Source organism: Strix uralensis, chromosome 1 (assembly GCF_047716275.1).
Source record: "Strix uralensis isolate ZFMK-TIS-50842 chromosome 1, bStrUra1, whole genome shotgun sequence".
NCBI classification, from domain to species: Eukaryota; Metazoa; Chordata; class Aves; order Strigiformes; family Strigidae; genus Strix; species Strix uralensis.
This window is the reverse complement of record NC_133972.1, coordinates 34,243,505-34,270,434: the sequence shown is the minus strand read 5'-3', so window position 1 is coordinate 34,270,434 and position 26,930 is coordinate 34,243,505. Positions and strand designations below refer to the sequence as shown.

The following is a 26,930-nucleotide window of genomic DNA, read 5'->3' as shown; positions in this document are numbered from 1 at the left end:
CGCCGGAGATTTACCCCGGGGTGGCGGAGGGGGGGACGGGACTGCCAAGGCCGAGGCACCGCGGAGGCCTTTGCTAACAGCCGGCTGGCAGGCGGGACCGCGGGTGGCGGGGAAGCCCGTGGGCACCGCGCCGCGCCCGGCAGCGCCCACTCCGCGCCCCCCCCGCGGAGCGCACGGGGGGCTCTGCCCAGCCCCTCGCCGCCGTGGCGGGGCTGGGCGGGCTGCGCTCTCCCGGCTGTTTTGCTGTGTCCGACGCTGCTTTTTTTGTCCCCCAGAAAGTTAAGCGGGTGCAAAGTAAGATTTATAGGCCTTTGTGAAAACGTGAAAATGAAAACAAGTCTTTCAGGTATAAAATACACTCCTGAAATAAAGTTTCGAGATTTATTTGCTCAATTTTTAGTTGATAAACTCCGTATTACTCCGAAGGGAAAAACTTCTCTCGCTTACCGTGTGCACAAGCCAGGATTTACACTCGCACAGAGGAATCGTATTCGGAAAGAGATGGTAAAGTCCTTTCGAACGCGACCTATTCAGCCCCGCAGCTGACTGTGCCTTTAGAACAGCGTGAATTTTCTGCTGCCTTGGTTAAAGGGAAGCAAAAGTTTTTATGGCCTCCACCGCGGCTTCAGTTTAAAAGTTTTGCATGAAGGACGGAGAGATTAGTGCCCCAGAGCTAGATTTTCAGCTTGGGAGCTCGGAGTCCTGCACAGCCCCGACGTTTTATAGTCAGTATGCTTTTTACTGCAGAGCTCGTGTGCTCTATCGAAAGCGATTCCTGGAGGGGTATTTTTGCACTGGGTTTCGCTTTTACGTGGTCACTCGTTCTAAATCTTGAGAGGCTCAAAATCAAGGTATAGCCCTTTAGTGAAAAATAACCCGCCCCAGCTCTCTACTGTTAATGAACAGAAATTTTTCCACTTTCATCTCGCCCCTCAGAAATATTTTTACTTAGAAAGGGCTGGCTGCTAATTGGGGTGCACAGTTGCCTTTAATCTCTAACACAGTGCTTGGAACCTACCCAGAATGAATTAAAATAAGTCTGATAAACAAGAAGTAAACATGGCTTCCCAGTAAAACTCGTTTTATGATCACAGCTTGTGTGCCACCTCGAAATATTAAGTTTAGGCATTCAGGGCATAAAGAATAAAACCCCTTTCCAAAGTCACTAATGCTCACATTTGGTCTTGCTTTAATCTTCTCTATTAGAAGTACAAGGGAGGAATACCTTTTGTTCTAATGAACTATGGATGGAGTAGAAATTTGCATGTTTACGTGTACTTTCTACCCTGGAATCGTCCCCTGAACCTATGGATAAATATGTCTATTTCTTTCGAAAGCAGACGGCGGGAGATTATCAGATCGTCGTCAGCGCAGAAGTGCTCTCTTCTGTATTTCTGCTAGTAAGTAGAAAGAGCAGAGCGTGTGTGTGTAAGGGGGTGTGTGTGTGCAAGTGTGAGTGTGTGCGTGTGCAAGTGTGTGTACAGGAGGGAGCTCTGCCTCACAGTTGTGCAGACTTTCAGATTTATGCATAGCGAGATGGGTCGATTTGTGGGAATTACAGCAAAAAAAGCTCTGGTTGAGTAAGCTGTAGATCACGGTTTCATGATAGCTCAGCGGGTTACCAGAAAAAAGCCCCCAGACGTGGAAATGGCTCTGATACAGCCCGTGTCATATGGCTTGCCGTGCAGAAGTAAACGCTGCACTGAACACCTAGGAGCCCCAAAAGCGCCAGACCCTATTACCGACGGAGAAACTTCATCAAGTTGCTATGGTGGGAAGCGCCATTTGCTTGTTTGTTTGCTTATTTGTTCTATTTATAGCCATTCCTAGGGAGCTTATCCCCGGAGCATCTGCGTGCTCACTGGAGCCAGATCTGGTTTCCTGGGCGAAGCCCCATCCTTATTCAGCAGCAGAGTGTTGGAAAGATCTGCTAAAGAAGGAATCAACCCGCCTGCAGCCTGTGGCGCTCCCCTTAGGGACCGGAGTCTGCTCCCCTCCCGGGATACTTCCACACAAGAACACAAAATAATTAAATGAGCCTGAAAGCCACTCGAAACAGCAACGGCGAGGTGAAATGTCCCGTGTTTGTCAAAGGATTTCAGAAAACAGGTGAAGAATTAAGATAGGACTTAATGCCATGCATATCGCATGTAAATGAAATATTTAATCTGCCATTTCATCTCTCCTGTGTGCTCAAACACCTCCAAAAGTTCTTTGAACAAATATTTAGTTTCCAAGCTATAAATTCGTCTTATGCAAAGAGAAAGCTTTTAGGATCTCCAGTTTAAACTCGTTCCTACCACTTGTTGTGGTGCTGAGAATTATCAAACCGGTCAGCTTACATTTCCCACGAGTGATAATTAAAAGAGAGCTAGGGGGTGTGAGGGGAGGAATAAAAGAAAGAATAACAGCATTTTAAAAATTGTGAACTCACAGATTGTGATTAGCATCCTTCCTACTTAATTTCTTTCTTCAATTATCTCTTGATTTCTTTTTTTCCTATACCCCTGCAGCAGTTCTGTGTTTATAGTAACCCTGTAGCATATTAAGAACCCTTAATAATGTCATTGTCAGAAAGGAAAATAGAGAAGTGAAACTGTTAAGGAGAGGACCTGCTATGGTATGCTCCAGTCTGTCAGAGGAGCTATCTAAAATGAGAGCATCTTTGCCATATTCTCTCCTGAGATCCAAGAAAAGCACACAGGACTTGACTGATATTTTAGTACACTGAGTTGGGATGAGATGGGGTGGGATGGGAGAGGGAGAGAGGGAAGGAGGATCCTTCTGAAAGGCTTCCATGGAGGTAAGTTCTCTCCACTTCCAGGGAGGAGAAAGCTGGCCATGGTGACAGTGAGTTAGTGGCTTTTGACAGGCAGGTGAGGGGCCCCTTTCCCAGCCACAGTCTTTAGGTGGGGGAGTGGGAGGGGGAGCAGGAACCTTTCCCAGCGACCCTACACTACTTAGACAGCATTTATGGACGGATAAAGCTGAACATTGGACAGGACTCCCTGAAGGAAAAGAACCTTTCAGTGTAGCCATCAACCTGTCATCACTGCAATAAAGGTGTAACACACAGGAGTGCTGGTAAGAGCCCAGGGTTTATTTCCTGGCCCTGTCACATGACATGGGCCCAGGGTTACCAAAGGTTACCCCCTCACATGGAAAGGATCAGTGGCCATCGGCCCCAGCAGCTGCTTCTCCCTCCTCCTGTCCCAATTTTTTATTCAACTCATGCATGTATCTTGTAAAAAATGCAAACACAGCAACTCTGTTCAGCTACGACCATATGGATGATGAATCACACATTTACCCGCAGCCCTGTAACACCAGACGGGTCACAGCCAAAGGCTTGCACACCTTTCTGCACCCACCTCATGTCCCTGGAAGAGTTCCTCTTCCCAACTGGTGAAGACATATCAGGGAGTCATATCCCAACATTGCAACGCTTTTCCAACAAGTTATTTGGTGTCTTCCAAGCCGGTCCCTCTGCAATGACCTGCGTACCCACTTGTGTGAAATGGAATGTTTTTTTGGCTGGGCAGTGTCAGACTTTTCATGTGTGTGGCACTGTAAAACCAGCATCAGGACTTCTGTGGGAAAGCTAGACAAAGACTTGGGCTGTATCATTTCTTGTCATGCAATTCCGTGTTACATGAGAGATGCGAGCTCTGTTACAGCCTCCTGGCTAGTGCACAGGGGCACCATAGGGTCTATGACAGGGAAGGCCTGGAATCAGGGAAATTGAATGGGAGTAACCAGAGACTACAGAATTAATAAGAAAGGCTGTTTTCCACAAAATGTTGGTTATGATGGCTTTGCTGTGGCTTCCTCCAGACAGACATTTGTCAGACAACACTGTCCTACCCAGGATGTGGGTGTAGGTAAATGGTTTTCTATGAAGCCTTGCAATAAAATCTACAACAGAACCTAAGAGAGTGCAAAACATTGGTTACAGATCTTGGAGGTTTACATTACTTTTATAGAGGGTTTGGGTTATATTTTAGATTTACTTAGTGTTACAGAGCCAAGCAGTGGTGTTGCAGACAGAAAATATTTGCCACCTCTAAAGAGCTGGAACTATGGCTGAGCCCTTTGATTCAACTTCCTACCCCACTCTACAAAATATGGGAGCAAGAGTGGCCAGGAATGCCTGCACTGCCCCTGCACTGGAATGGGCCTGATGCTCCCCATGGTTCAGTCAGACCCAAACTGGCTTTGTGCAGGCTGATAGCAGGAGGCCTCCAGGCACTGCACCAGTGGGAAGGAGTTGTTAGGGCTAACGATCCCATAACTGTATCTTTTCATCATTATTATTACCGTTGCTCCTTAGCACTGTAAGCAGGACTCAGTTTGCGGAGTGTGGAGAAAACAGAGAACATGGAGATGTCCCCTGCCCTGGAGAGTTTTACGTTTACATGTAGGAAAAGAGATGGTGGCTGAACACTGGAGAGAATTGGGAAACGCAAGACATCAGCAGCTTACCTGATCAGCATCTGCTTGAGGAGCCAGGTGGCTTGGAAAAGAGCTGACCACAAAGAGTCTTTTTTTCACGAGAAAATCTTGAACAACAATATTCAATCTGCAGTATTTTGGGAGTTTCATTCTGATTTCCTGAGAGGGAGAAAGGAGACATTTCCTCATAATCAAAATGGGGAAAAGGAGAAAGTGGTACAAAATAGAAGCATGAGAGAAAAATGTGAAGCTTGCCATTAAAAAAATAGAGTTTTTCTTCCAGTCAAAATCTGTTCTAATGAAAACTGGGTTGTTTCCACTTGAGATGTTGCACAGCAGCTGTATAATGCCTGGGATGCCCCTAAGCAGATGAATTGGATTACAAACTGGATTTGTCCCTTTTCCAAATAGAGGCTCTTGGAGGAGTACTGTAAAGTGATCCTGATGAACAGGGTAAGGGGATGGGTTATTCTTATCTTGTTACCCTCAAATATAAATATGAATAACAAGGACATTGTTCCTCTTTAAAATACTACAGGCAACAATATTCCAAGTTATTTTACCATAGAAAAACTGTTAACTGATCACTACTGCAGTCATCAACATGAAGTAACTAATACTACCCCTATTTTACAGGCTGGGAAGTGGAGTCGGAAAGATTAGGGCTTGCCCAAGGCCACAGAGGCAGCAGTCAGGCAGGAAGAAAGCTCCAGATTTCCTGGCTCCCACTCTCCTCCTAAATTCATCATCCACACTCCAGTGACGTCTAAACAGTGGGTTTTTTTTCTGAGATAAAAAATATCCTGCTCCAAATGGTTAAAATATGTCATGAAGTTCTGCCCAAAATCCGTGTCACGGAATCAGGCACTGCTGGAATGTGATTTAGCGTGTTTTAGAGCAGCTCTGCGGTACCTTGAACAACAGGACACAATGTGTGAGTGTCATGTAAACACAGCCGCAGCCTTTGCTCTCTGAACTAACCAGAACGGGCTACATGGGAGAGCTGCAATGTGAGACAGTGAGAGTCAGAAATGGTGGAAGAACAAGGCTGCAAGAGCATGTATAACATCGGAGAGGATTTGCTGTGGAGGATTCACACACTGACCATAGCAAGAATGTCTGTCACATCAAGTAAGGTTTTGCCCATCCAATTGCATAGGCTGAGTGACACATAATGTTTGGTTAAACTACTCAGTAGGTGACATACTCACTCCTGAGCCATTATAAAGCCAGCATATCAATTCCCCTCTAGCTGATTAAAAATCTGTTTATACAGAAATGAGATACTTAAGTGGGAGCAATCACCTAAGCAGGAGCAGCCACATAACAAAGCATTTCACTGAGGGATGTGATTGATGATTCATCTTGGATTTAGCTGATGTACATGAAGAAGTTACTGCTGTTTTCAGTCTGGCTGTAAAAAAGGGGGGTACACATTCCTCAGCCATGGTGTCTGGTGTGTTAATTTAAACTGAAATCATGTTAGGTTAATTAATAACAGTAGCTGTGAATGAAGCAGCTGAAGGTAGAGATCTCTTCTGCCTTGTCAGCAAAGCTGTCAGGAATCAGAGACACTAATTAATGTGTTCCAGCAGTGGTTTCTATAAACCTATTTTCCATTTCATTGCAATGGACTAAGAGGTGCTGCGTCCATCAGTTGTGCTGTCATAGCTGTGAGGTGGTAACTTACAGCTGAGCGCATCACCATCATTGTTTAAGTTGCCTATCAGGCACACTGAGGGTGACCTGGTCTTCCATGCTCAGGTGAGGCCTCCTTGATTTCAAAGGAAATTAGTTTCAACACTTTATATCCAACATCTATGCAGAAGTGGTCTGGGTTGTGGTTTGAACTGGGAATCTACATGGAGACTTACGGGAGCCCTTTATCCCAGCTGAGTTTAATTTAATTACATTTAGATTAGATGAACATAGTGCAAACCAACAGAAGAGATGGTGAACTAGGAAGTTATTGAAAAGGTCACACTGTGCTAATGAGCGTCTACTCTTGAAAGCTCATGCAAACTAAGATAGAATCTGAGTTTAAAATACAATGGCCCTCCCTGAATACCTCCAAACGTGAACATTCTTGTTCTGAACAAGTTCCTGTGTTCTTCCTTATCTCCATTGGGAACTTGGGTTTGTCTAGCCAGGAAATTCACCTGGGCTGAGATGGGGCGTGGATCTGAGGTGGAGCAGCAAGTCCTGTGTGGATGTTCTTAAGCTTTTCCATGATTCCCATGTATGAACAAGTCTTTACCCTCCAGTCACAGACTTCATCTAGAATAGCTCTGTGTGTTGACCTGTATCATCCAAGTTCTACAGCTTGCAAAGTACAAATTACTGTGAACTTGCCTGGTTCGTAGGTCAGATCCACCTTCCTTTTGTGTGGTAGGTAGGCACATGAAAGTCAGTGCTCTGGTGTCATTTTATATGCAAACCCTCTGAAAGGTGTCGGTTAGCCGAATACAATGCCCACCACTCTGGGTGACTGTGAGGTGTACTAACCATGAGAATGGCTTTGATTAACTTCTACTGTACAAAGGGTGTGCAAAGCCTTCCAGGCAGGAGGCAGAGAGAGAAGGAAGGTCTAATCCTTTAATTAGTGCACCCAAAGAGCATCCTGTTCTTTGGTGTTGATAGGAGATTACTGCTCTTTAGGAAGGATCTCTTACTAGTGTGAAGGCTTGATGCCATGGAAAATACAGTCTGTGGGCAGCACATCTGCCATTCATGTAGTGCTGGTGCCTTTCACCTCCCTGCAGGGCTGGGAAGACACCATATTTTCATCTGCAATATCCTTAACTGATACACGTGCTCCTGTCTCAGAAATGAGGAACTGGCTTCTGTTCCAAACCACTTTCACAGGGACACATGCAGAACTTTTATCTGCCAGAGGTCTGAGGAAGGCCCACTTGCTGTCTTTTTGGGATTTACCCCATGGAGCTCTGTTGCAGAGACATTTCTTGTGGGGGTGGTAAGGAGGCTCTCATGAAATGTTGTGCTATCAGCAGGAAAATACTTGGCAAATGCACAGCTATGGAGGAGTACAGTGGAGTAACATGCCTGTAGAGAGAGATGAGTTGAGAATTCCCTCCTACTCAAAGAACTGTCAGGTTTAGGACACTTCTTTCCTGATTCCCTGTCATCATCACTATTGGCATTTGTTTCCCTTTATCTGGTGATGGCTGGATTGGGCCCTAACCTTTGGATAACTTAGACCCTTCCCCCCCCCCCCCCATCCCCCAGCAGCTGCTCTTCCACTGTCCAATTTTCATGCTGATATACCCATTTGATTTCATCCTAATCCACACAAAGTTCGGATTTCTTAGTGCTGGGAGAGTTTTGACCTAGCAGGCACCAGAGTGGTTATTATATGGGATTAATGCATCTGCCATGCAAAGATTCTTTCAAGACTATGTGTTTTTTTGGGAGTTTGGGGTCTTTTTTCCTTTTCCCTTTTATAGCATGCACGTTAACAAATTTTAACCCTTCTTTAGGCGTGACTTTGGGTGTGCATGTGTGCGTGTGAGTGTGTGCCTAACCCCCTAACGTGGGTGCAATCAGTTAAGGGGTTGGTTTACAAACCCACATTTCCAAAGCCCTCGATCTTGCACGGATCTGGCACGGAAACCTCAGAGAGCAGCCAGAAATCAAGTCCTCTCCACTCCCGCCCTTTTTATTTCTGTGAATGAGTATGTAAGAGACCTATAAATCTAAAACTGTGCAGGCGTGGAGGAAATCATAAGAGTCAGCCTGGTGATATTACCGCGGGGAGCTGTGAAATCACCAAGGATTTATACAAGCACACACGGCGATGTTGTCATTAAAAAGAAAAAAAAAAAAGAAATGGGAGGATGGTTGTTTTTCTCTGTGCTCCGTGTGGCAGCCACCTCGGACACATGGTTTTGGTACCTCCCCTCTGTGCTCTTCTGGGGGATGCCAATCCGAGGGCAGAAAGTTTTCCAGCCCCATCAGCAGTTTGGAAATCAGCTGTTTCTTGGGCCGTATAAAGCAAACCAGTTCTGGCTTGGTGTCTTTGTCCTTTGGGGAAGGGCTTGTGGGAAAAGGAGGTAATTTCTGCTGCAACACCCAAAGCCAGGGGGTCATGGAAGCCAGGCTCTTTCTGGACAAACTGGTGCTGGGACCAACTGCACAGCCAGGGCACTGGTCCATCACCCTCAGTACTCCTGGGCCAAGAGGATGCTGCCAACCATCCAAGCAGGCAATGCGGCTATTGAAGGGAGGTGGAGGGCATTGAACCCCTGCTGCCTGCCCAAGGGTAGTCCCATAGCTTTGGAGGGATGGGATCTTCGTAGGATTCTTTATATTTACATTATCAGCGATTATCTTTCTACACTGGGAGTGCTTGGGTTCCTGACGGGGAGACTAAGGCCCTGGGCAGCCAGCCACATCTTCCCCTGGCTGCCAGGGTGGGGGACTGGTGCGGGGAAAACAACTGTGTGTTGCTGTACTCCAGCAACTGCCCGGTGGGAAGGGGGACGAGGGTTGAGGAGAGAGATGTCTCCCTACCCTTCTCCATCGCAAAGCCGCTGTGGAGCTGGTCCGCTCTCCGCTTTTGCAAGAGGGTCCCTTATAGGGGATAACGCCCCGCTGTCAAGGGGGGCTGCTTGCTCCGCAGCGCTATGCCCGGGGCCGGGGGAGGCAGCAGCCGGGAGCTGCTGCGGACTCCGGGGGTGGCCGGTTCCCTCCCGGCCGGGGCCAGCGGCGCGGCGGGGCCGGAGGTACCACCGGAGCGCCCGGTGGGAAAAGAACGCGGCAGGGGCTTAATGGCACCTCTTGCCTACAGCTCCGGGAGTTTCGGGGGAGGGGGAAAGATCCGAACCGTCTCTCTGTCTCTGCTGAGGGGAACGTGGGAAATAATAACCTAATGCAATTAAAAGTACCACGTCTCCCGCAAAGCCGGGCGGCTTCCCCGCCGCTGCCCGGGGAGAGGGTGCCCAGCCCGCCCTGTCCGGAGTCCGCTGCTGCTCGGTCAAAGTGGATTTGCGGTTTGATCTCAGCCGTGCAAAATCCACGCGTGTTCAGCGGCCAGCGAGGGGGCAAACCGCGAGCCCCCACGCCGCAGGCTCTCCCCTCTGCAGCCCCCAGGCATGCTGCTTCCCCGCGCTGGGGGGTGGCTGGGAGCCCACGCTCTCAGCTTTATCCCATTTCAGTGTCTCTCCTGCACCCAGCCTGAATGCCAAAAAACGTTTCCCTCTTCGCAACTTTTTATTCGGCTTCTCTCCGAGTTGCGAGGGCTTTTTAAAAATTGTCTTTTTTCTTTTGTTTTTCCTTTTTATTTTTAAAATTTTAATTTTATTTTTATTTTATTCTTCCCTTTTATTTTTTCTTTTATTTTTCCTTTTTTTTTTTTTCTTCCCCTTTTCTATTTATTTTTCGTAAGAAATACACCGATTCCGAAGGATAGGTTGGGGTCTTGCTGAAGAACTGTAGTGCCCGAAATGAAACGTATTTGGGAAGCAGAAGTAACCCGATCAGATTTACTTCCTCCCCCCCCCCCCCCCCCCCCCCTTCTTCACAGAGTGCTTATTTGCGATGGGGGAGATGGGAGCGGGGAGAGGATCCGGGGTGCCTTGGCGAAGGGTGGCTCCCCGCAAACCGGGGCAGGCAGGGCGGCCTTCACGCGTCTCAAGGGCTCATCAACCTGCTGCCACGCAAAAGAAAGTGAAAACGTGTCTGAAGCGTGAGTGCCTCCGCACGCGTTTGCTGGAACCCGGCTCTGCCCCAGGGACTGAGCTCCGGCTCCCGCCTGGGGGTTGGACGTGTGCGGCGGCGGGTCCCGTCGCCCTCCCGGCCTCGGCTCGGCCCCCGGGCCCGGGGGAGCCCCCCCGCTTCCTCGGGGCTCCGTCCTCGGCTTCCGCTCTTCCCAAAACGTTGGCGGGGGCTGAATCCCGTGGTCCTCTTCTAGGGGGAAGAGCTACAGCGGGGGGAAAACCCTCAAATATAAAGGTGTTTCAAAGTTTTCCCTACAGAACCATCCTGCCACAGTGGTGCCCAGGGAAGGAAGCTAATCCAACAAAGTCATTCCTGTTTCCTACGGGGCTAGCTAGAAAAATGGTAAGAAGGGCGTATCCACGCACCAAAGGAGAAAGAAGCAACCCATGGGATGTGTTCCACATGCTTTGACTATTTTATTTTTTTTTTTAACTGCTGGTTGGCAGCAAGACTAAAAGCATTCAAAACGAGTTTTGTGGATTGGAAATGAAAAACTCCTACAGTTTTCCGTGTACCCATGCTAGGAGGCATGTACTGGCGCATCGGTGTAGTCTTTCCGGATTTGAGCAGATTTTTCGAAAATGGGTTTTAATGGGAGAACGAGGGCGGGAAGAACGTGTCTCTACGCAGACATGCCATAAATATGTGCGTGTTGTTATATATGTAGGTACATATATGGGATAGGATGTGGTATATGGCACACACCATGGATCTAAACGGGAGCGCATATTATGTTTTAGAAGTCGACCAACGCGATTAAAACACAGAGACGTATTTATTTCGCTGTATTCAGGCTCCGTACATCTAAATCCTTGGCCGGCCGTGGGAAACACCGATTTTTCGAAGACCTTACGAGAGCAGCAGCGAGTACCAGGCTGCTCCGGCCAAGCTACTGCCATGTGTCTCGACTTTCCCCGGGCACCGCCCTAGAAGGACCCGTTTGAGTTCATCGCCTACAGGTTTTACCCGCAACAGCGATTTCTCTCTCTGGGCGTGTTTTCCAACGGTTTAAAGTTAGACTGGGCAAAATGTTCTTGACCTCGAGGGATGATGATGGTGAGGATGATGTCATCTCCGAACGAACCAGCGAATTAACCGTGGGCTGAGGAGTCGTGCCCCCGGGGGGGAGGCGCTGATGCCACCTGGCCGCTCGGGAGGCCGTTGCCCCCATGCCTCCTTCCCTGCCCGCAGGGGAAGGCGGGGGGAACCTTCCGCGTCCCGGCACCCTGGGTGGGAGCCGTCGGAGGTGCTGCCTGCCCGCCGTGCTCCTTCTCCCACACGCTTCCCTGGCACGACCAAAAAAAAAAAAAAAGGAGGGGGAAAAAAAAAAAAAGGAGCCGCCGCGAGGGCGAGCGGGCTGGCTTAGCTCCTTTCATCTCTGCGGCCCATCAGCAGTGGGGGGCGCAAGAAGACAGCAGTTAGTGTAGGGCCGCGGTGATCACAGCCAGGGACCGCCGGCCGGGAGGGGGGAGGGGGAGGGAGGGGGGATGCAGCGATCGGCGCTGCGGGGAGGACGGATGCGGCCAGGGGAGGTGGGGGGCGAGCGGGGGGCCGTGCGGAGGGCTGAGCTGGCCGGGGCAGGCAGGGACCCCGTCCTCTCCCGGACCCCCACACGCCTGGGCATCGGTCGTGTTCCCTCCTCGTCTCCTTTGTGGATGTGACTTGCCCGCCGGGACTTCGGGATCAGCCCCCGGGAGATGAGCCGGTAAAGGCGAGTGCGCAGGCCGGCAGAGAGCGAGTCCTCCGGCGTGGGACACGCAGCGCAGGGAGCCCTGGAGAGAGGGGCTGAGCCCGCCAGTGTGCCATGGCTACCTGCCACAGTCTGCGTGCTATTAGCAGTGCCTCGCCCAGTGCTGCCCTGCCTGAGAAACGAGCTCTTGCCTTCCTCTGCCAGGGTTTCCCATTTCCTCTTTCGGAAACAGCGAGGGCACTTGGGCTTCGCTTCTAACATTATCTTTTCTCACGCCCGTTCTCAGGCAGCAACACAACACGCAATTTCATGAACATGTCCAGATTTTTCTCCCCACGCAATACCGATACGCCCCCGATTTCCAGCAGAAACGGGATGATCTGTCTCTCAGGCTCCCCGCGGCTGCAGCGCCTCTTCCCGCGGGCCAGCACCCCCTCCGCATGCCGGGCATCCCGTGGGACCACCTGGGGAGAAATTCCACCCCGCTGGTCGCCCACGCGGGCCGCAATTTTCTCTCCGAGTCTGGGAGCAACATGGTCAAGGTCGGGCCCGCCTCGGGATCCGTGGGGAGCCAGATTTTTTCCCCGTTTAGCTCACCCTGGGAAACAGGAGGTCTGAAAGACGGGGCCTCCCCGGCGAAGGGCGCGGACACCCCGCGGCGCTGCGCAACTGCGCCCAGGAGTAGGAGGGGGGCAGGCGGGCGTGCACCGGGGTGACATGCTGCACTGCGTGCTTCAAGGGGTTAATGCAGTTCTGTCGCAGCGGTGGGTGACTCAGGTTGCCTCCTTGCCCTCTTCATCCTGTCACCGTTTCTGGCCCTCGGTGACTGAAAAACTCAGCTGCAGAAATTATCAGAAATTATTGATACTACACGGCAGGAGATAGGATCAAAAGTTGGTCAGTAGTTCCAGCGAAATTTCTGGGTTCCTTCTAAATATGCGTCAACCAAGGGGGGGAGGGGGGGGCCGAGAAAAAAAAGAAGAGCATAAACGAATCTGCTTCTAGACATTTCATTTGCCCTGGTATAAGTTTTTTTAGACAAATTCAGAATTTCCTACTTGTTCCTGGGCCGAATTCAGTGCTTTCTGGCAGAAGCTCATGACTTGTGAAAGTTTCCTACATCTCTGCTTTTGCCCTGATCACTATCTCACAGGCCCAAGAGTCATCTGAGACGTGACGTGGATGGTGGGCCCAGAGCTGAGCTCTGAGAGCACAGAGGGCAAGAACGGGCCATGGGAGAAGGATCCCATCAGCACAGTTCATCGGGGTCACCGGCTTTGCTCAGTGCACTTTCCCTTCTGCTCCATGCTCACCTTGGCTATCAGTCACCTCTGTCCTTGTCCAGGGGACCACGAATTTCACAGACAGGGGATGGAGAGGTAGTGCTCAGACATTGGGGCTCCAGCACCCAGGATGCAAACCTGGGCATTTCTGAGTGAGGCAGCAGTGCTGAAGCACTTGAACACTGCTCAAGGAGTCGTGGACATTTTGTTTCTGTGGGACAGACCCAGCCTGTGGCACATCCCCATTCCCGAGGGCCACGCACAGAGGTGCAGCCAAAAATAAACCAGGCAGCCAAACCTGCTGTTAGGATGCACTGTGAAAACTGATGATGCCATCTCAGCTTGGCTAGCTGTAGATGAAGTTTCTTGCAGGTGGGACTGGAAGTTGAGGGGTTAACTCTTCATAGTAAACTCTAGTAAACTAGTAAACTCTAGCAAACTCTACTCTTCATAGTAAAACCTAGGTAAGATTTTCCTTCAACATGCCCTCCATGTCCATATTTCAGTTTTTATTTGTGTTTGTTTTGGGGAGAGTCTGAATGAGGCAGAGATGGACAAAAACTGAACAAAAGCCTTCTGCACCACTGCAGCTGCTTTTCTTTTCAGGACACTCAGCCTCAGTGAAGAGTGAGGGAATTGCCGTTGAGATGCCTGTCCTAGGTGGCTGGGTTTTCCCTTTTTTTTTTTTTTTTTTTTTTCTTTTTTCTTATTTTTTTCTCCTTTTCATTTGTTTGTTTTATATATAACTTCCCAATCCTTGTCAGCCTAAATGGAGTCTCTTTACACACGTCTGTAGCTTGTTCCCATGGGGTCAAAGCTGCTCCTTTTCAAATCAAATCACCCTTTCCTTACAAGAGGTGCACAGCTGGGCCTCTGAAGTAAGATACCCACTTCTGGCATTTCCCTAATTGCGGGAGGTCCCTCGGCAGATCCTGTACCCCTTGGAGACTCCAAAGGAATCTTCGTAGGGATTTCTTACCCCCTCCCTCAGGGTGGAGAGGGTCTCCAGGATCCAGTATATGAGCTGGGACTTTGGCATCCATTTTCTCTAAGCAGAGCAGATGGGGGTTCAACTCCCACCTCTTAGGGTCAGTCTCCAATGCTCTGAACCACAGCTCCGCCCCTCTCCGCACTTGCTGATAAGGCTCCGTGTAAAAAATAACCTTCAGCCCTGTGAAAATACCGGGATCTGGCCTACCTGGAGCAGAACCAGGCCGAAAGCTGCCAGCACGGCTGGAAAGGGGCTGGGAGAGGGCGCAGACAGCCGCCGGCTCTGACCATGCGCCGCCCGTTCGCAGCAGCCGCTGATGACACCGTGCACGGCAACCGCCCCTCGTTCCAGCCATTTCCTTCCGGGAAGGGCCGGGAGGGGCTTTCTCCGGTGCTCTGCCGCCTGCCCCGGCCCGCCGGCGGGGGGAATAGAGGGGTGGCCCCGCGGGCGGCCGGCGGCGGAGCCGGGGTGGGTACCGGCGCCCCGGCGAGGCGGGCGGGCACCCGCCGGGGTCCGCGCCCCGACGGGCAGCACCGCTCCTCTCGGCCCAGCTTGGACCGCCGGTTCGGTTTAACAAAGCGGGACGCGGAGTTTCAGCAAAGTGAGCCCTAACACGAGTTCGGGAGGGTGGGTTCCCCCCACCCCCCGCAGGGTTAGCTCCTGCTGGGGGCGAGGGGTAGGAATCCAATGGGAATAAAGGAGGCGGGTTTGGGTACGGGAGAGAAACACGAGCAAAACACTAAATGCGGTGAAAGGCTGCGTGACATTCCTGCGTTTTTTTCTCGGTGATACTACATCTCCCCTTAAGGCTCTTCTTTTGGGCACCTAAAGAGCCACTGAAGCCCCTCAGTGTGTAAGAGATGCTTGGGCGCACCAGCTCTCAGGCTCCGCCGTCACCCGCGGGCGGGTTTCGCGAAGACACACAGCACGGAGGGCTGCGAGCTCCGTTCTTGTTAAATCAAATCTAAATTTAAATTAAAAAAAAAAAAAAAAAAAAAAAGGCCGTCACAGGAGCCACTGAAATACTGTCGATTTTCATTTACCTGTGCCTTCCACCGAATTAAATTCGCACCATAAATACTATTCTGCTTTCAAAACAGGGAGTTTGCCACGCAGATCGTGTTTCTGCTGCTCGTTCTAACATTAAAAGATTGCCGCAGTTTTATGGCTCTCGACGAGTCTGGAAGCGATAGCAATTGAAATCGAAAGCCCAAATTCCTGCAGGATTTACTCACTGCAATCACTAAAGCAGCAGATCTAGTTTCCACAGACAAACTTGTTCTGAATGTCCTAGGAGCAGGAATGGGCCCCCACTCCAACCCGCCCCTCCCCGGTTTTGATCTAATGAGGTAAAAATCTCCAGAGCCTCCTGCGGTGGCAGGGAAACGCTGCTTCGGGCATCCAACAGGTAAAAAAATATCAAGAACAGGCAGATGCCTTCCGTAGAGATGCCGGGATCCGATGTTCCGAGCTACAGGGAGGCAGAAAGGCGTCCTGGATCGGCCCCTGTAAATACCATTACATGCTCTCCTAGGCACATCCCGCTCACGGCTCTGTCCTCTCTCTCCTCAAAGCCACTTACCCGTTATGTGCTGTCATTGTACCAGCTTGTCTTTACACCCCAGAATAATGCGCCTATTATTCTCTTCTCTCCCAAGCTTCCACCTCTAACCATGTCGTAAAAAATAGCCTTAATAAAACAGTGATAATTACGCCATTATTGTTAACACTACCCATTAAAAATTTAAAAATAGGTTTTCTGGTTTGGTCACCCATTTGCACTGCGTATCAGTTTTTGCGGCACTAAATCGTTCAGCGATATGCCCAAACTTTCGTTCTTCTTTAAAGACGACAAGACTTGTTTTTTTAGAGAAACTGAAGGCGCAACGTGGGTTCCCAGTTGGACAGTATCGGTCAAAAGTTATCGACACACTGTTGACCAGCGAAGGAAAATAAATATCCCGCGGGTAAGGAGTGTGTGATGTGTCTTTCCTTCTCCAGGCTTAGCGCTTTCAAGGAAAATGCTTGATTTATGAGCATATCACTCTAGCAATGTTTTAATGTCCCCCTATTATTTCCTTGTTTTGGAAAGGGGGGTGTTTCGTTTGCTTTTCGTAGACGGGGCACCTTTCAGCAGCGGTAAGGCTGAAATCGGCGTATGACCCTTTTGAACGCGGTCGTCCTGATCTCGCCTCGGTCGTATATCAGCAAGAAAAGCTGTAAACTCGGAGAAATAAATCAGTCTGAAAAGTTTTGAGGATACTTATGACATCCTGACTGTGACCAAACGAGCGAGAGAGACTTAATAGGTTTTAAATCTCGGTCTGGAACAGTCAGGGGAAAAAAAAAGGGCGGGGGGGGGGGGGGGGGGGGGGGGAAGAAAACCCCGTGGAGATACACTTTCCAATCTGCCTGGAAATTAATCCCAAATGAGGGAGTCTCCTTCCAAATTCGTCTTGACAGATCTGTGGGAAACACTAGACAGAAGGCAGAGCGCCGGACCCCGCATTCCCGGCGAGGCAAAGCTCCGCCGCCGCGGCGGGGAGCGGGACGGGGCTCCGCGCTCCTCCACGCCGCGCCACCGGCTTGTCGACGTGCGAGGGGCTGTCGCGGCGATGCTCTTCCTGGGTGATGTAAAAATAGACATTTGGAGAAGCCTTTACTGATCCAACCTAAACTGACCCCAAAACTTCGAGTCCAACAGAGATTTTTTTTTTTTTTTTTTTTTTTTTCCTTAGCCTCCACTCGGGCCTTTAACAACCTGTGTTTACCCTTGGCGAGTAACCGCGTGTGTATGTGCGTGGGGGTGTGAGTCTGTCCGTGCGGGCGTGCACTGCAGCCCGTGTTGCTGTGGGCTGAGTCGGACCGTCCGTGGCAATGACCATCATCTTGGGCTCAACAACACCTCCGACCGAAGGTACCTGACGGGTGACGTCCTGGTGGGAACGGATTAAGAACGGGGTGAGGAAGGAGGCAGCAGTGGCTTGTAAACGAAAATGGTAAAATTTGTGGGGGTCAGCCAGCATAATCCACGGGAACCATCCCCAGGGCTCCCGCCTGCTAGAGACAGGATTTCCCGTCAACTTCCCCGCAGTCGTCGCCATCGCCCGCTCTGGGAGCGCTCCCTCGTATTCTGAATTCAGCTCCCCGTGACTGTTATATTTCGAAAGAGATATGAATATCCCTCTTCTTGCTGCCCCCAAACTCGTAGTAATGAGAAAATCCTCTCCGTCCGCCACAGACAACGGCCAGCCTCCTCCGACACGGCTACTTGGCCGAGCTGGGAAGGAGGCTGGAGGGGAGTTTCCCCGGGAGGCTGAGGCTACCCTGGGCCTGGGGGGAGGCCGAGCCTTCACACCCCCCCGCAGAGGTGCCAGGCACCAGAAACCAACCCCCGAGCAAAGCGAAGCGACGATGCCGCCAACCGTGGGAAGCGGCGCCAGCGCGACACGGGCACAGCGCTGCCTGAGCGCCCCCGTCCCGCCTTGCCTGGCCCCACCGTCCTGCTCCGCGCTGCTCCGCGCCGCTCCGCGCAGCGGAATCGGAGCTGGCCCTCCGCCCAGCCGGAGCAGGCGCGCCGCGGCCGCTGGGCAGGAGGCGAAGCCGGACTGTCTTGTCCGTCCGTCCGTCCGTCCGTCCATCCATCCATCCATCCATCCATCCATCCATCCATCCATCCTCCCTTCCACGCACGCACCCACGCACCGCCTGCTCCTCCAGCAGCCGGACCTGCCGCTGCTGCCCCGGCTGGGCGCTCGCACAGCCGCGGAGCAGAGCCTGGCTGCGGCGGCGGTGGGCGGCGGGTCCTCATCCGGAGCTGGAAGGGCACACACCGCTCCAGGGGCTGGCAAGGGAGACAAGGGAAAGGGAATTTAACAGTGATTTTGCAAGAAATTGGCGAGCTTCGGAGTGCACGCACCGCACGTGTGATGGAAAGCAGCGCGGTCTGGAGCGCGGTGTGAGCGTCATGTGCGTTTGCGCGGAAACCTGCGCGCGTGTCTACACGGGGAGAAAGCGAGACCGCTGGCGATAGCCCTGTAAAAATTCCTGGTTTATCTCCCTGAAATCGGGATGCTTATTGCTGGGAACACACCGCAATCCATGCATCCAGCAGACCGGGAATCCCGTTTGCTTGTCTGTCTGTCTGTCTGTCTGTCTGTTTGTTTGTCTCCCTGCATCGCGCCCGTCTTGCTCATGGGGCTGGACGGAAAATCCCAGCGTGTTTCCTATTGCGCTGCCTGTTCCCCACCGAAGCAACGTCACCTCAAATATGCCAGTAAATTCCTTACCGAGTTGGGAGCGTAATTGGTTGAATGTTTTCTGTAACCTGACTAGCCAATAACACTCCGAGAAAAAAATTTAGAACAAGCTAGTTACGACAGATGGTGAAAATGACTTGACACTACACGTGCGAGTCAATATTAACTGGAGAGAAGATACTTGCCGCACTCATTAGAAATACCATAATACGCCAGAGAGACCGCGTGTGCTGCTCTATTTACGGTACAAGGTCCCTTGTTTTCAGACAAGTGCTGTCCAAATGGTTGCCCTTGTCATTTCTGTTTTAACAACATCTGCTAGCTAGCGTAAGCTCTGGCCTTGATAACTTGCGTTTCTCTGAGCCTGAATTATTCTTGGCAGACATTCTTCTTGCAGTTTTTCCTCCTGAAAACAGACAATAATTTAAGCAAAACAATTAGTTAAAAAGAAGAAAGGAGAGGAGGCGTAAAACCCTTTTAAAAGCGCAAGAATCGCGGAACAAATGGAAACTGCGAAGGAAGAAATAAGAGTAAGCGATAAACAGCAGAGAGCCAGAGTAACTACAGTTACGAAAAGTGAAGAGTAGTTGTGCCTTTTCAGCTGTAAAACGCAATAAATATGTAACCGCATTTCCGAATTTTAACTAACGTTTTAATCTCAGTCAATAGGAAGCAGTAACAGTTACACGGATAGGAACCGATACTGAACCAGAACAAGAAGTCAAAGCTATTTCTACATTCGAATGCCAGCAGCGCATTTCCTTATCCTCAAGTTTGCAAAGGATTCTTAAAGTCTTGTATATGCAGTGATGCGGAAGCTGATTGCCAGCAATAAATAATGCATCCGAGGAAGAAGCTTCAGTACGTATCTTCTCACTTCCAGGATGCGGCTAGGGATCTTCGCCTCAATTCTACATCAAGGTTGTGGCTTAAAGCAGTCAAAAGGCTATTTAATTGTCAGGCAAGGCTTCCCCCTGCGGAACTCTCCCCGCATGTTACAACCTCTTTGCAGCTCAGCTCCATATGCATCTCTTTTTCACACTTCCCTCTCCATCTCGGGCTCCTACACCTGGTGCATCACGCATTGAGCCCATTAGCTCCAGCTCTTCCTTTCATCTTCCCCATGGCAGACGTTTCTATTTATCCACTGGCAATCAATGCGTGGCGTCACCGGTGGTACTGTAATGACGACTGCACCATTGAGGATGACAGCTTAGAAAGAAGAGGGCAATGGTGATCCCTCCCAGAGCAGCACAGCAGAGTGTAGCGCTCGCATCACAAGGTCACCCTATCTCACCGCTTGCTCCTCTGCATTGCCAGGAGAGGGTTGCTGGGTTTGGACAAGACTGGGGCGGGAGCCGGAGGGAGGGGGGGAAGAGATCTGGATTTTTTTCCCCCCTCCCTTAGGCAAAGCCACAATGGAAACCAGGAAGGAGATGGTGATGTTTCTGGAAGGGACACAACTTGGCGCTCTAGTTGGCAAGAGGGCGCCTAATTTGTCCGAAGCAGTGGGGAGCCCCGCTCCGGAGCCGCAGGAGAAGATGATCCATCGGAACTGCCTCAGCCCCAGACCTGGCCCCTTATCGTCCCGGGAGAGAGGAGGAGGAGGAGGAGGAGGAGGTGGCGGAGGAGAAGACGAAGAGGAGGTGGAGGTGCTGCCAGGGACAGGGACGGTGCCGGAGAGCCGCTCGGCGGCGGCAGCACTGCTTTCGGCCGGACAGCAGCCCCCCGCCTCGGAGCCCCCCGCCAGCAAAGGGCAGCAGAGCAGCTCGGACACCGAGTCGGATTTCTATGAGGAAATCGAGGTGAGCTGCACCCCGGACTGCGCCACGGGGAGCGCCGAGTACCAGCACAGCAAAGGTACCCAACTCCTTCCCATGCCTCCAGCCCCCCGCCCGCTTCGGGGCTGGGGGGCAGCACTGGGGGGGGGGGGGGGGGGGGGGGGGCGGGGGGGGGCTGCCGGAGGGGGTCTTCCCCTCGCCAGCTGAACGAGGGGCAGAGAAATCAGGAGTGAGGGGGGGGTGGGAGTGGGGGCCAATCTCCTTTCCTGGCTGATTCCTCAGCTCCCTGCCACCGGGAGGCTTGTTTGGGAGCCAGAGGACACGACACCGGGCAGCCCCCGCGTCCCTGGAGGGGAGCCAGGCTTCCCGCCCTGGGTGCCTTGGGTCTGCAGCTTGTCCCGGAGGACCCCCGCGGCCAAGACCACCACCCACTCTCCCCCTCCATCTTTTTTGTTTTTTTTATTCTTCCCCATCGCCCGGACAGTGCATGCTCCAGGAAATCCCTTCCGATCCTCCCCACCGACGGGGTTTTTTTGTATGTGTTGGCGGGGGGGGTTGGGTGCGCGGGACGGGGGACAAGATCAAACGGGTTTTCTGGCCGAGAGCTGTTTGTGGTTTTGCAGGGTGAAATGTGCCCCGGCGAGTGCGGAAGCGCCCATAAAGACCGTAAAATCGCTCGCCGACTCCTGCCTGCCCCAAGTGCGGCAGCGAGGTCCTTGTTTGCACGTTGGGTTTAAAAAAAAAAAAGGGGGGGGGAAGAGGAGAGATCCAAATTACCTTGTCACTTCTATGTCTCGGTGGCGCCAGCTCGGAAATGGTCCCAATGAATTAATTGCCTTTGGTCTCGGGCACAATGAGGGAGAGTTGCATTTGAAAGCAAACGCAGCGGCCAGGCCCCTTTTCCCCCTGCCCCCACTCCTTATTCCCACCTTCCCAGCCCGGCAGAGCCCCCCCCTACCCCGACAACAACCCACTTCTCCCCCCTCCCCATTCCTCTATCACTTCTAGAAGAAGCCGGGAAGCGCGGAGAGCGCTGCCTGCCCTCTCTCGTCCCTTAGAGGCTCGTTGAAAACATCCCATCCTGGGCTTTGGAGGCTGAGGGGAGAGTCCCCGAGGCCTCACCTCCTCCTCGGAGGGAGCGGGGTCCCTGCCTGCCGGCTGCTCCGCTCCTGGGCCCTTGCTGGGCTGGAGGAAGGGCCCACGGAGCCGTGCGGCGCGGGCGGTGGGCACACCTGCCTTCCCCAGCCGCTCAGGGTCGGGGGATGCTGCGCCGGCCGCCTCCGGCTTCACCGTGCGGACAGCGAGCGGGGGGACGCGGAGCGGACACTCCCAGGGTGGTGTGTGTGTGTCTGGGGGGGTGTGTTGTGTGTGTGTATGGGGCGCAGGTAGCCCTCCAGTCGGAGTGAATAAGCACCCGTCAAACCCTTAATCGGTGCTGCATCCCCTTCCCCCCTTGCCCTCCCCCCCGGGTCCCTCTCGGATGCCTCCCCAGCATCCTCAGCACACCCGGGCAGTCACAGAAAAGGCGAACGGGGAGGGATGGGGGGAGAAGGGGAGCTCTCTGGGGAGGCGGCCGGCCAGCATCCCTCCGTGGCCTCCCGCCTACGAGCGTGTGTCTCTGCTCCGGGGTCCCCACGCAGGGCCGTGCTCCGAGGCGCTGGCCGGCAGCCCCAGCAGCGGGGGGGATCACCCCAAGGGCAGCGGAGGCACCGGCGGCTCCCAGGGCTCGCTGGCCTGCAGCGCCAGCGACCAGATGCGCCGCTACCGCACCGCCTTCACCCGCGAGCAGATCGCCCGGCTGGAGAAGGAGTTTTACCGGGAGAACTACGTGTCCAGGCCCCGGAGATGCGAACTGGCGGCTGCTCTAAATCTGCCAGAAACCACCATCAAGGTACACACAGCTCGGACATGTTTCCAATTAGCACGATATAAATCTATACGGCCAAACTTCCTTGCAAAACTCGGGAAAGCGCTTCGCCGGCATAACCCTCCCTCTCCCTCTCCCGCCCCCCCACTCCCCCCCCTCCTCCCCCTCTCCCCCGCCCCTTTCCTGGCCCTGCCCGCACCCTGCAGCAAGCAGCAATGCGGGAGAGTGGGACACGGCTCCCGAAGCCATCCCAGCCAGCACGGCTAATCCGGCCTCTCCCTAGCAGATTATTTTTAATCCTCCCTTCAGTGCCGTCCAAACCTGGCTCAGCTCTTGGGGGAGGGAAGAGGAAGGCAGTAGCAGCTCTTGTTTTGATCTCGCTTTGTTTTGGCTTTTCAAAACCATTTGCACACGAAAATAAAACCGATGACAATAAACCCAGGTAGTTCCGGCTGCAGAACGGCAGCGAAGAGGCAGAGCTGCCGGGTTTGCCCGGAGTCGGGGTGAGGGGGTGTCAGCGGGCCAAGCCCCAGCAAGTAGAAAGGGAAAGAAGCACCCTAAAAGGGCTGCTCCGCTGGGTCTCCCTGTAGATTTATAGGGGCTTAACTGATCCCGCCGTACGTGATGACAACTCCCTCTGGGAGGGAGAGCTGGCGCCGGTCTCCGCTCGGCGGCACACCCGCTCCCGCCCGCGCCGCCCCGGGACCGGTGCGGGGCCGGTGCCGGTGCAGGTGGGCGGGCGGAGCGGGGCGGCGGCGGGTGACGGCTCTCGCCTCCCCTCTCCCCGCAGGTTTGGTTCCAGAACCGCAGGATGAAGGACAAGCGGCAGCGCCTGGCCATGACCTGGCCTCACCCGGCCGACCCGGCGTTTTATACCTACATGATGAGCCACGCGGCCGCCACCGGCAACTTGCCCTACCCGTTCCCGTCCCACCTGCCCCTGCCCTACTACTCCCACATGGGCATCGGCGCCACCTCGGCCTCCGCCGCCACCCCCTTCAGTGCCCCCCTGAGGCCGCTGGACACCTTCAGGGTCCTCTCCCACCCCTACCCGAGACCAGAACTGCTGTGCGCCTTCAGGCATCCCTCTCTCTACCCCGCCCCGACTCATGGACTCAGCAGCGCCGGGGGCAACCCCTGCTCCTGCCTGGCTTGCCACAGCGGCCAGTCCAACGGTCTGGCGCAGAGACCCTCCGGCTCAGACTTTACCTGTTCGGCCACGACCAGGACTGACTCTTTCCTCACTTTCACGCCCTCTGTGCTGAGCAAAGCCACCTCAGTTTCCATGGACCAGCGAGAAGAAGTACCTTTAACGAGATAAACCTTCGTCTCAGGGTTATTAAAAACTCGCCCCCTTCCCGGGCTTCTCCTCGAGTTCATGTACCTACAGCCGATGTTTATTTAATCGTGTTCTCTCCCGACAAGTGGACACCTACGGGAAAAAAAAAAAAAAGACTAAAAATAGCTCAGTCTTAAAAGGATTTACATTCCAAAGGGAAAAAAAGAAGAAGGAGGAAAGAAAGAACTAGTGGTTTATCTCTGAGAAGGATGTTAGGCACGGAAGAGGAAGAAAACCAACCCAAACGAAATACACTTCGGTAACCTATAGAAACGAGGTGGGACTTTCTTTTCCATGGATAGACTTCTTACCAAGGGCTGGGGCTTCTGCGGGTCACAGCGACAAACCTTATGCACAAACCTACGAGACGGAGAAGGAAAATCTGAAATACTTGAAAGAAACATTATCCTGATAACGAAATGGCTTGTGCGCATGAAGAAAGCAAAGATGTAACCTACCAGAGTGTTCAGAAAATAAAAACAACGAGCAAACAGCAAAACCAAAAGGTTTCTGGGTTGCAGCTCAACAGTATTGTCCAGTTGTCTCTATAGAGAAAAACAATGCTTTACCGTAAAGAAAAACTGTCATTCTGTACATTACTTTCGTGGTTTAATTGCATTCTTTACTCTCCCTTGTCTCCTTCGTTTTGAGCAGAAATCCAGCGTTTCTTCTCCTCTTTCACTCCAACTTTTATTTTCAAGAGGCAGACTGGAATTGGCAGGGAAAAAATACGAGCTCCTGCCTCTTTATGGGTCAGAGCTATTTGTCCTTTAAATAACAATGTCCTATTATCAGTCGCTGAAATGTGCACACACTGACGAAATTAGCAAGTGATGTATATGTAAAGAGGGTTTTTGAATATCGAATGTATAATGCTCTGTGAGCAGAGATCCCGTGCCAAACGCTAACAAGCCGCCAAGGGAAGAGATTAGGTGACAGGGAGCACAACTCCTTCAGACAATCACCAGTCTGCAAATTGGAGCAAAGGCGATTTCCCTTCCTTTGTAGTTCAGCCTTCAGTTCTGTCATTGACTTTTCTTCGCTGCGTCTTCTTCCTTTTTTTTTTTTTTTTTTTTTTTTAAATTATTTAGTTCACGCGTTGGGTTTTGTTTCCTTCCCCACCCCTAATCTTTGCATTTGTATGTGTCCTTCACACTGGCCCCTCTTCCTTCTTAAGGAGTATTTCTGTCACAAGCGGCCCCCGCCCCCCCCCCCCCCCCCCCCCCCGGCCTCCTCTTGCAGGTATTTCGAAAGGAGGTAGCATCGTTGCTTTGCTTGGATTTCTGTCAACCTAAAATTTAAAAAAAACCATGGACACAGGACTGGGTAGTAGTTTCTTCGAAAACCGGAATTGTTTATTTCATCCTATTTTAAAATAACCCAAGGAATACACTGCCATAATTTGTTACCATGTCGGAATAAAACTTAATAGCAACAACACCACCAACAACGATAATAACAACAGACATTTTAACAACATATCACACATATTTTTGTTGTGCTTGGTTAAAAAAAAAAAGTAAAAGTGTTGCTTAAGACGAATTTCACCTTCGTGCAGTTTCTAATAGTTACAGTTCAACAAGCAGGAAAATAGATGCTGGACAGAACAAAGACGTGTTGACACCTCCGCTATCTACTTTGTGTTAAATTGCTGAGGAGCCTCTGGTTTATTGTCACACCGGAGACTTTTTGTCCTTAGGACAGGGAGTGAATAGCAGCGCTTCCCTATAGCGGATGGAGAGCAGGGAAGAGGCACGGGCGTGCCAGGGTGTATTTTTCCAATCAGAAAAAATGTGTTTATTAGATTTTTTAAAAACGGATCCAAAGTCACCATCTTTAAGTCATTAAGGGCAGATTGTTCCGCTCTGTATGAGATGTCCTCATGGACATGGAAACCGATGGCCCTTTTTGGACACTCATAAATAGATTCTACCCCCCCACCCCCCCGGAAACAACTGTAAACAGCGTCCAAGGGCAGCGCCGAACAATATCCTAGCTTTGCAAGCCTTTCCCCTCCTTACTTTGTCTTTTAGCAGCCAGGAGAAGAACCAGCCCGACAAAACGGGAGCCAGTGCCTGATACACCCCCACCTCCCCAGGCGGCCCCGGGAGAAGGGAGCGCTGAAGAGGCCGGGGGGCAGCTGAGGGCTGCCCAGAAAAAACGGGGGGTCCTAGATGGCCCACGATCCCCCCTTCTCCGCCCGGACGGAGGCACCTGCTGGGCCGGGTCCAGCCGGGGCTGCTGCCGGGCGTCGCCTGCGGGAAGACGGCGGCAGTTCGCCAAATGCCGTCGGCAGGGCAATATATATAAATATTCCTCCCCCCCACCCCGATATAATTTCTATCTATCTAGGTGTGTGTGTGAGAGAGAACGTTTAGCCCGCCGTGTACCGCTTCCACCCGTGCAGGGGACACCTCCCCCGTAGCGAGGGGCGGCCGGGAGGCAGAGCCCGGGCGCCCGGGGCGCGGCTCGCCCGCAGCCGGCGCGGCCCCCGCTCTCCCCCGCCGCTCCGGGCGGCCGTCGCCGCCTTCCCACCCGCCCGTTCTTGCCCGTTCTTGGAGGATGCTGCGGCAAAGGGTGGCTGTGAATTTCTCCGTGGCTCGGTCACAGGGCAGAGATTGCCTGCGACAGGTAAATAGGCTGCGGGTCGCAGTAATGCCAAGAGTATTTTCAGTTAATAGGGGAGGGAAAATGAGGTGTCTGAGGCGATATTGGAAAGTACAAGATCGATGATCCGTCCTCGTGTCCAATCAGCAGCCTTTAATTGACTGTATTTTCTAGGTAATTGAGCCGCTGTGCTCCTAAATTGAAGTGGAAGATATAACAATACATCTCACTGGGAGGAATTACTCATTACTTCATAATGAAATTTTCCTTTTGCTGCGTGGGGCCGGTGCCGTTAACGCCTTCGCCGCCGGCGGGGGTACCCGCGGCCCCAGGCGGGGCATGGCCGGGGGCGGACAGGGGGCCCCCAGCCGGCAGCCGGCTCTGCCCCTGGCCCCGAGCCACCGCCGCTTTCCCTCGCCTCGCCCTGGCCGGGGAGGGGACCCTGAGAGGAATTAGGGTGAAACCCGGGGGGAGCCGGCTGTGGGCACCCGCCCCCTTGTCACCAGCGGGCGCGGAGGTGTCTTGGAGGTACCCCATGTGCCGTACTGGCTCCGCTCCTCAGCCAGCCCAATTCAGCTCCGAAAGGCCTTCCCCGCCTTGTTAGCGTGTGATTGATTGCCTTATTAAAGCGTGTTCTTGTAAGTGTGACCGAGCTGATTGCACTGCATATGTTTGGGATAATGCTCATTTTAAACAACTGAATAATAATAATACTAATAAAAAAAGGACCAGAAGAGGAAGAAGATGAGCTCTAGAGAACGGGTTAAGCCTAAACGATCCCGGGGAGCAGTGCTGTAACTCGCGCATTAAATTGTTCCGTTACTATCAAATCACTCAGCCCATCTTTGTTGTGTTTTATGTGTCACCTCCTATACCATTAAGTGAGATAGCACCGAGACTGCCGCTTACTTTCCCGTCTCAGACT

General features: G+C 52.3%; 1 protein-coding gene across 1 annotated transcript; it reads left to right on the top strand.

Moving 5' to 3' along the window:
- The first annotated feature begins 19,829 nt into the window (after window positions 1–19,829).
- On the top strand, window positions 19,830–23,443 carry EVX1 (even-skipped homeobox 1). Its single transcript, XM_074891891.1, has 3 exons — window positions 19,830–20,271; window positions 21,833–22,083; window positions 22,850–23,443. The coding sequence occupies exons 1-3, from the start codon at window positions 19,830–19,832 to the stop codon at window positions 23,378–23,380; spliced, it is 1,224 nt and encodes a 407-aa protein (XP_074747992.1). The 3' UTR covers window positions 23,381–23,443.
- Window positions 23,444–26,930: the final 3,487 nt, after the last annotated feature.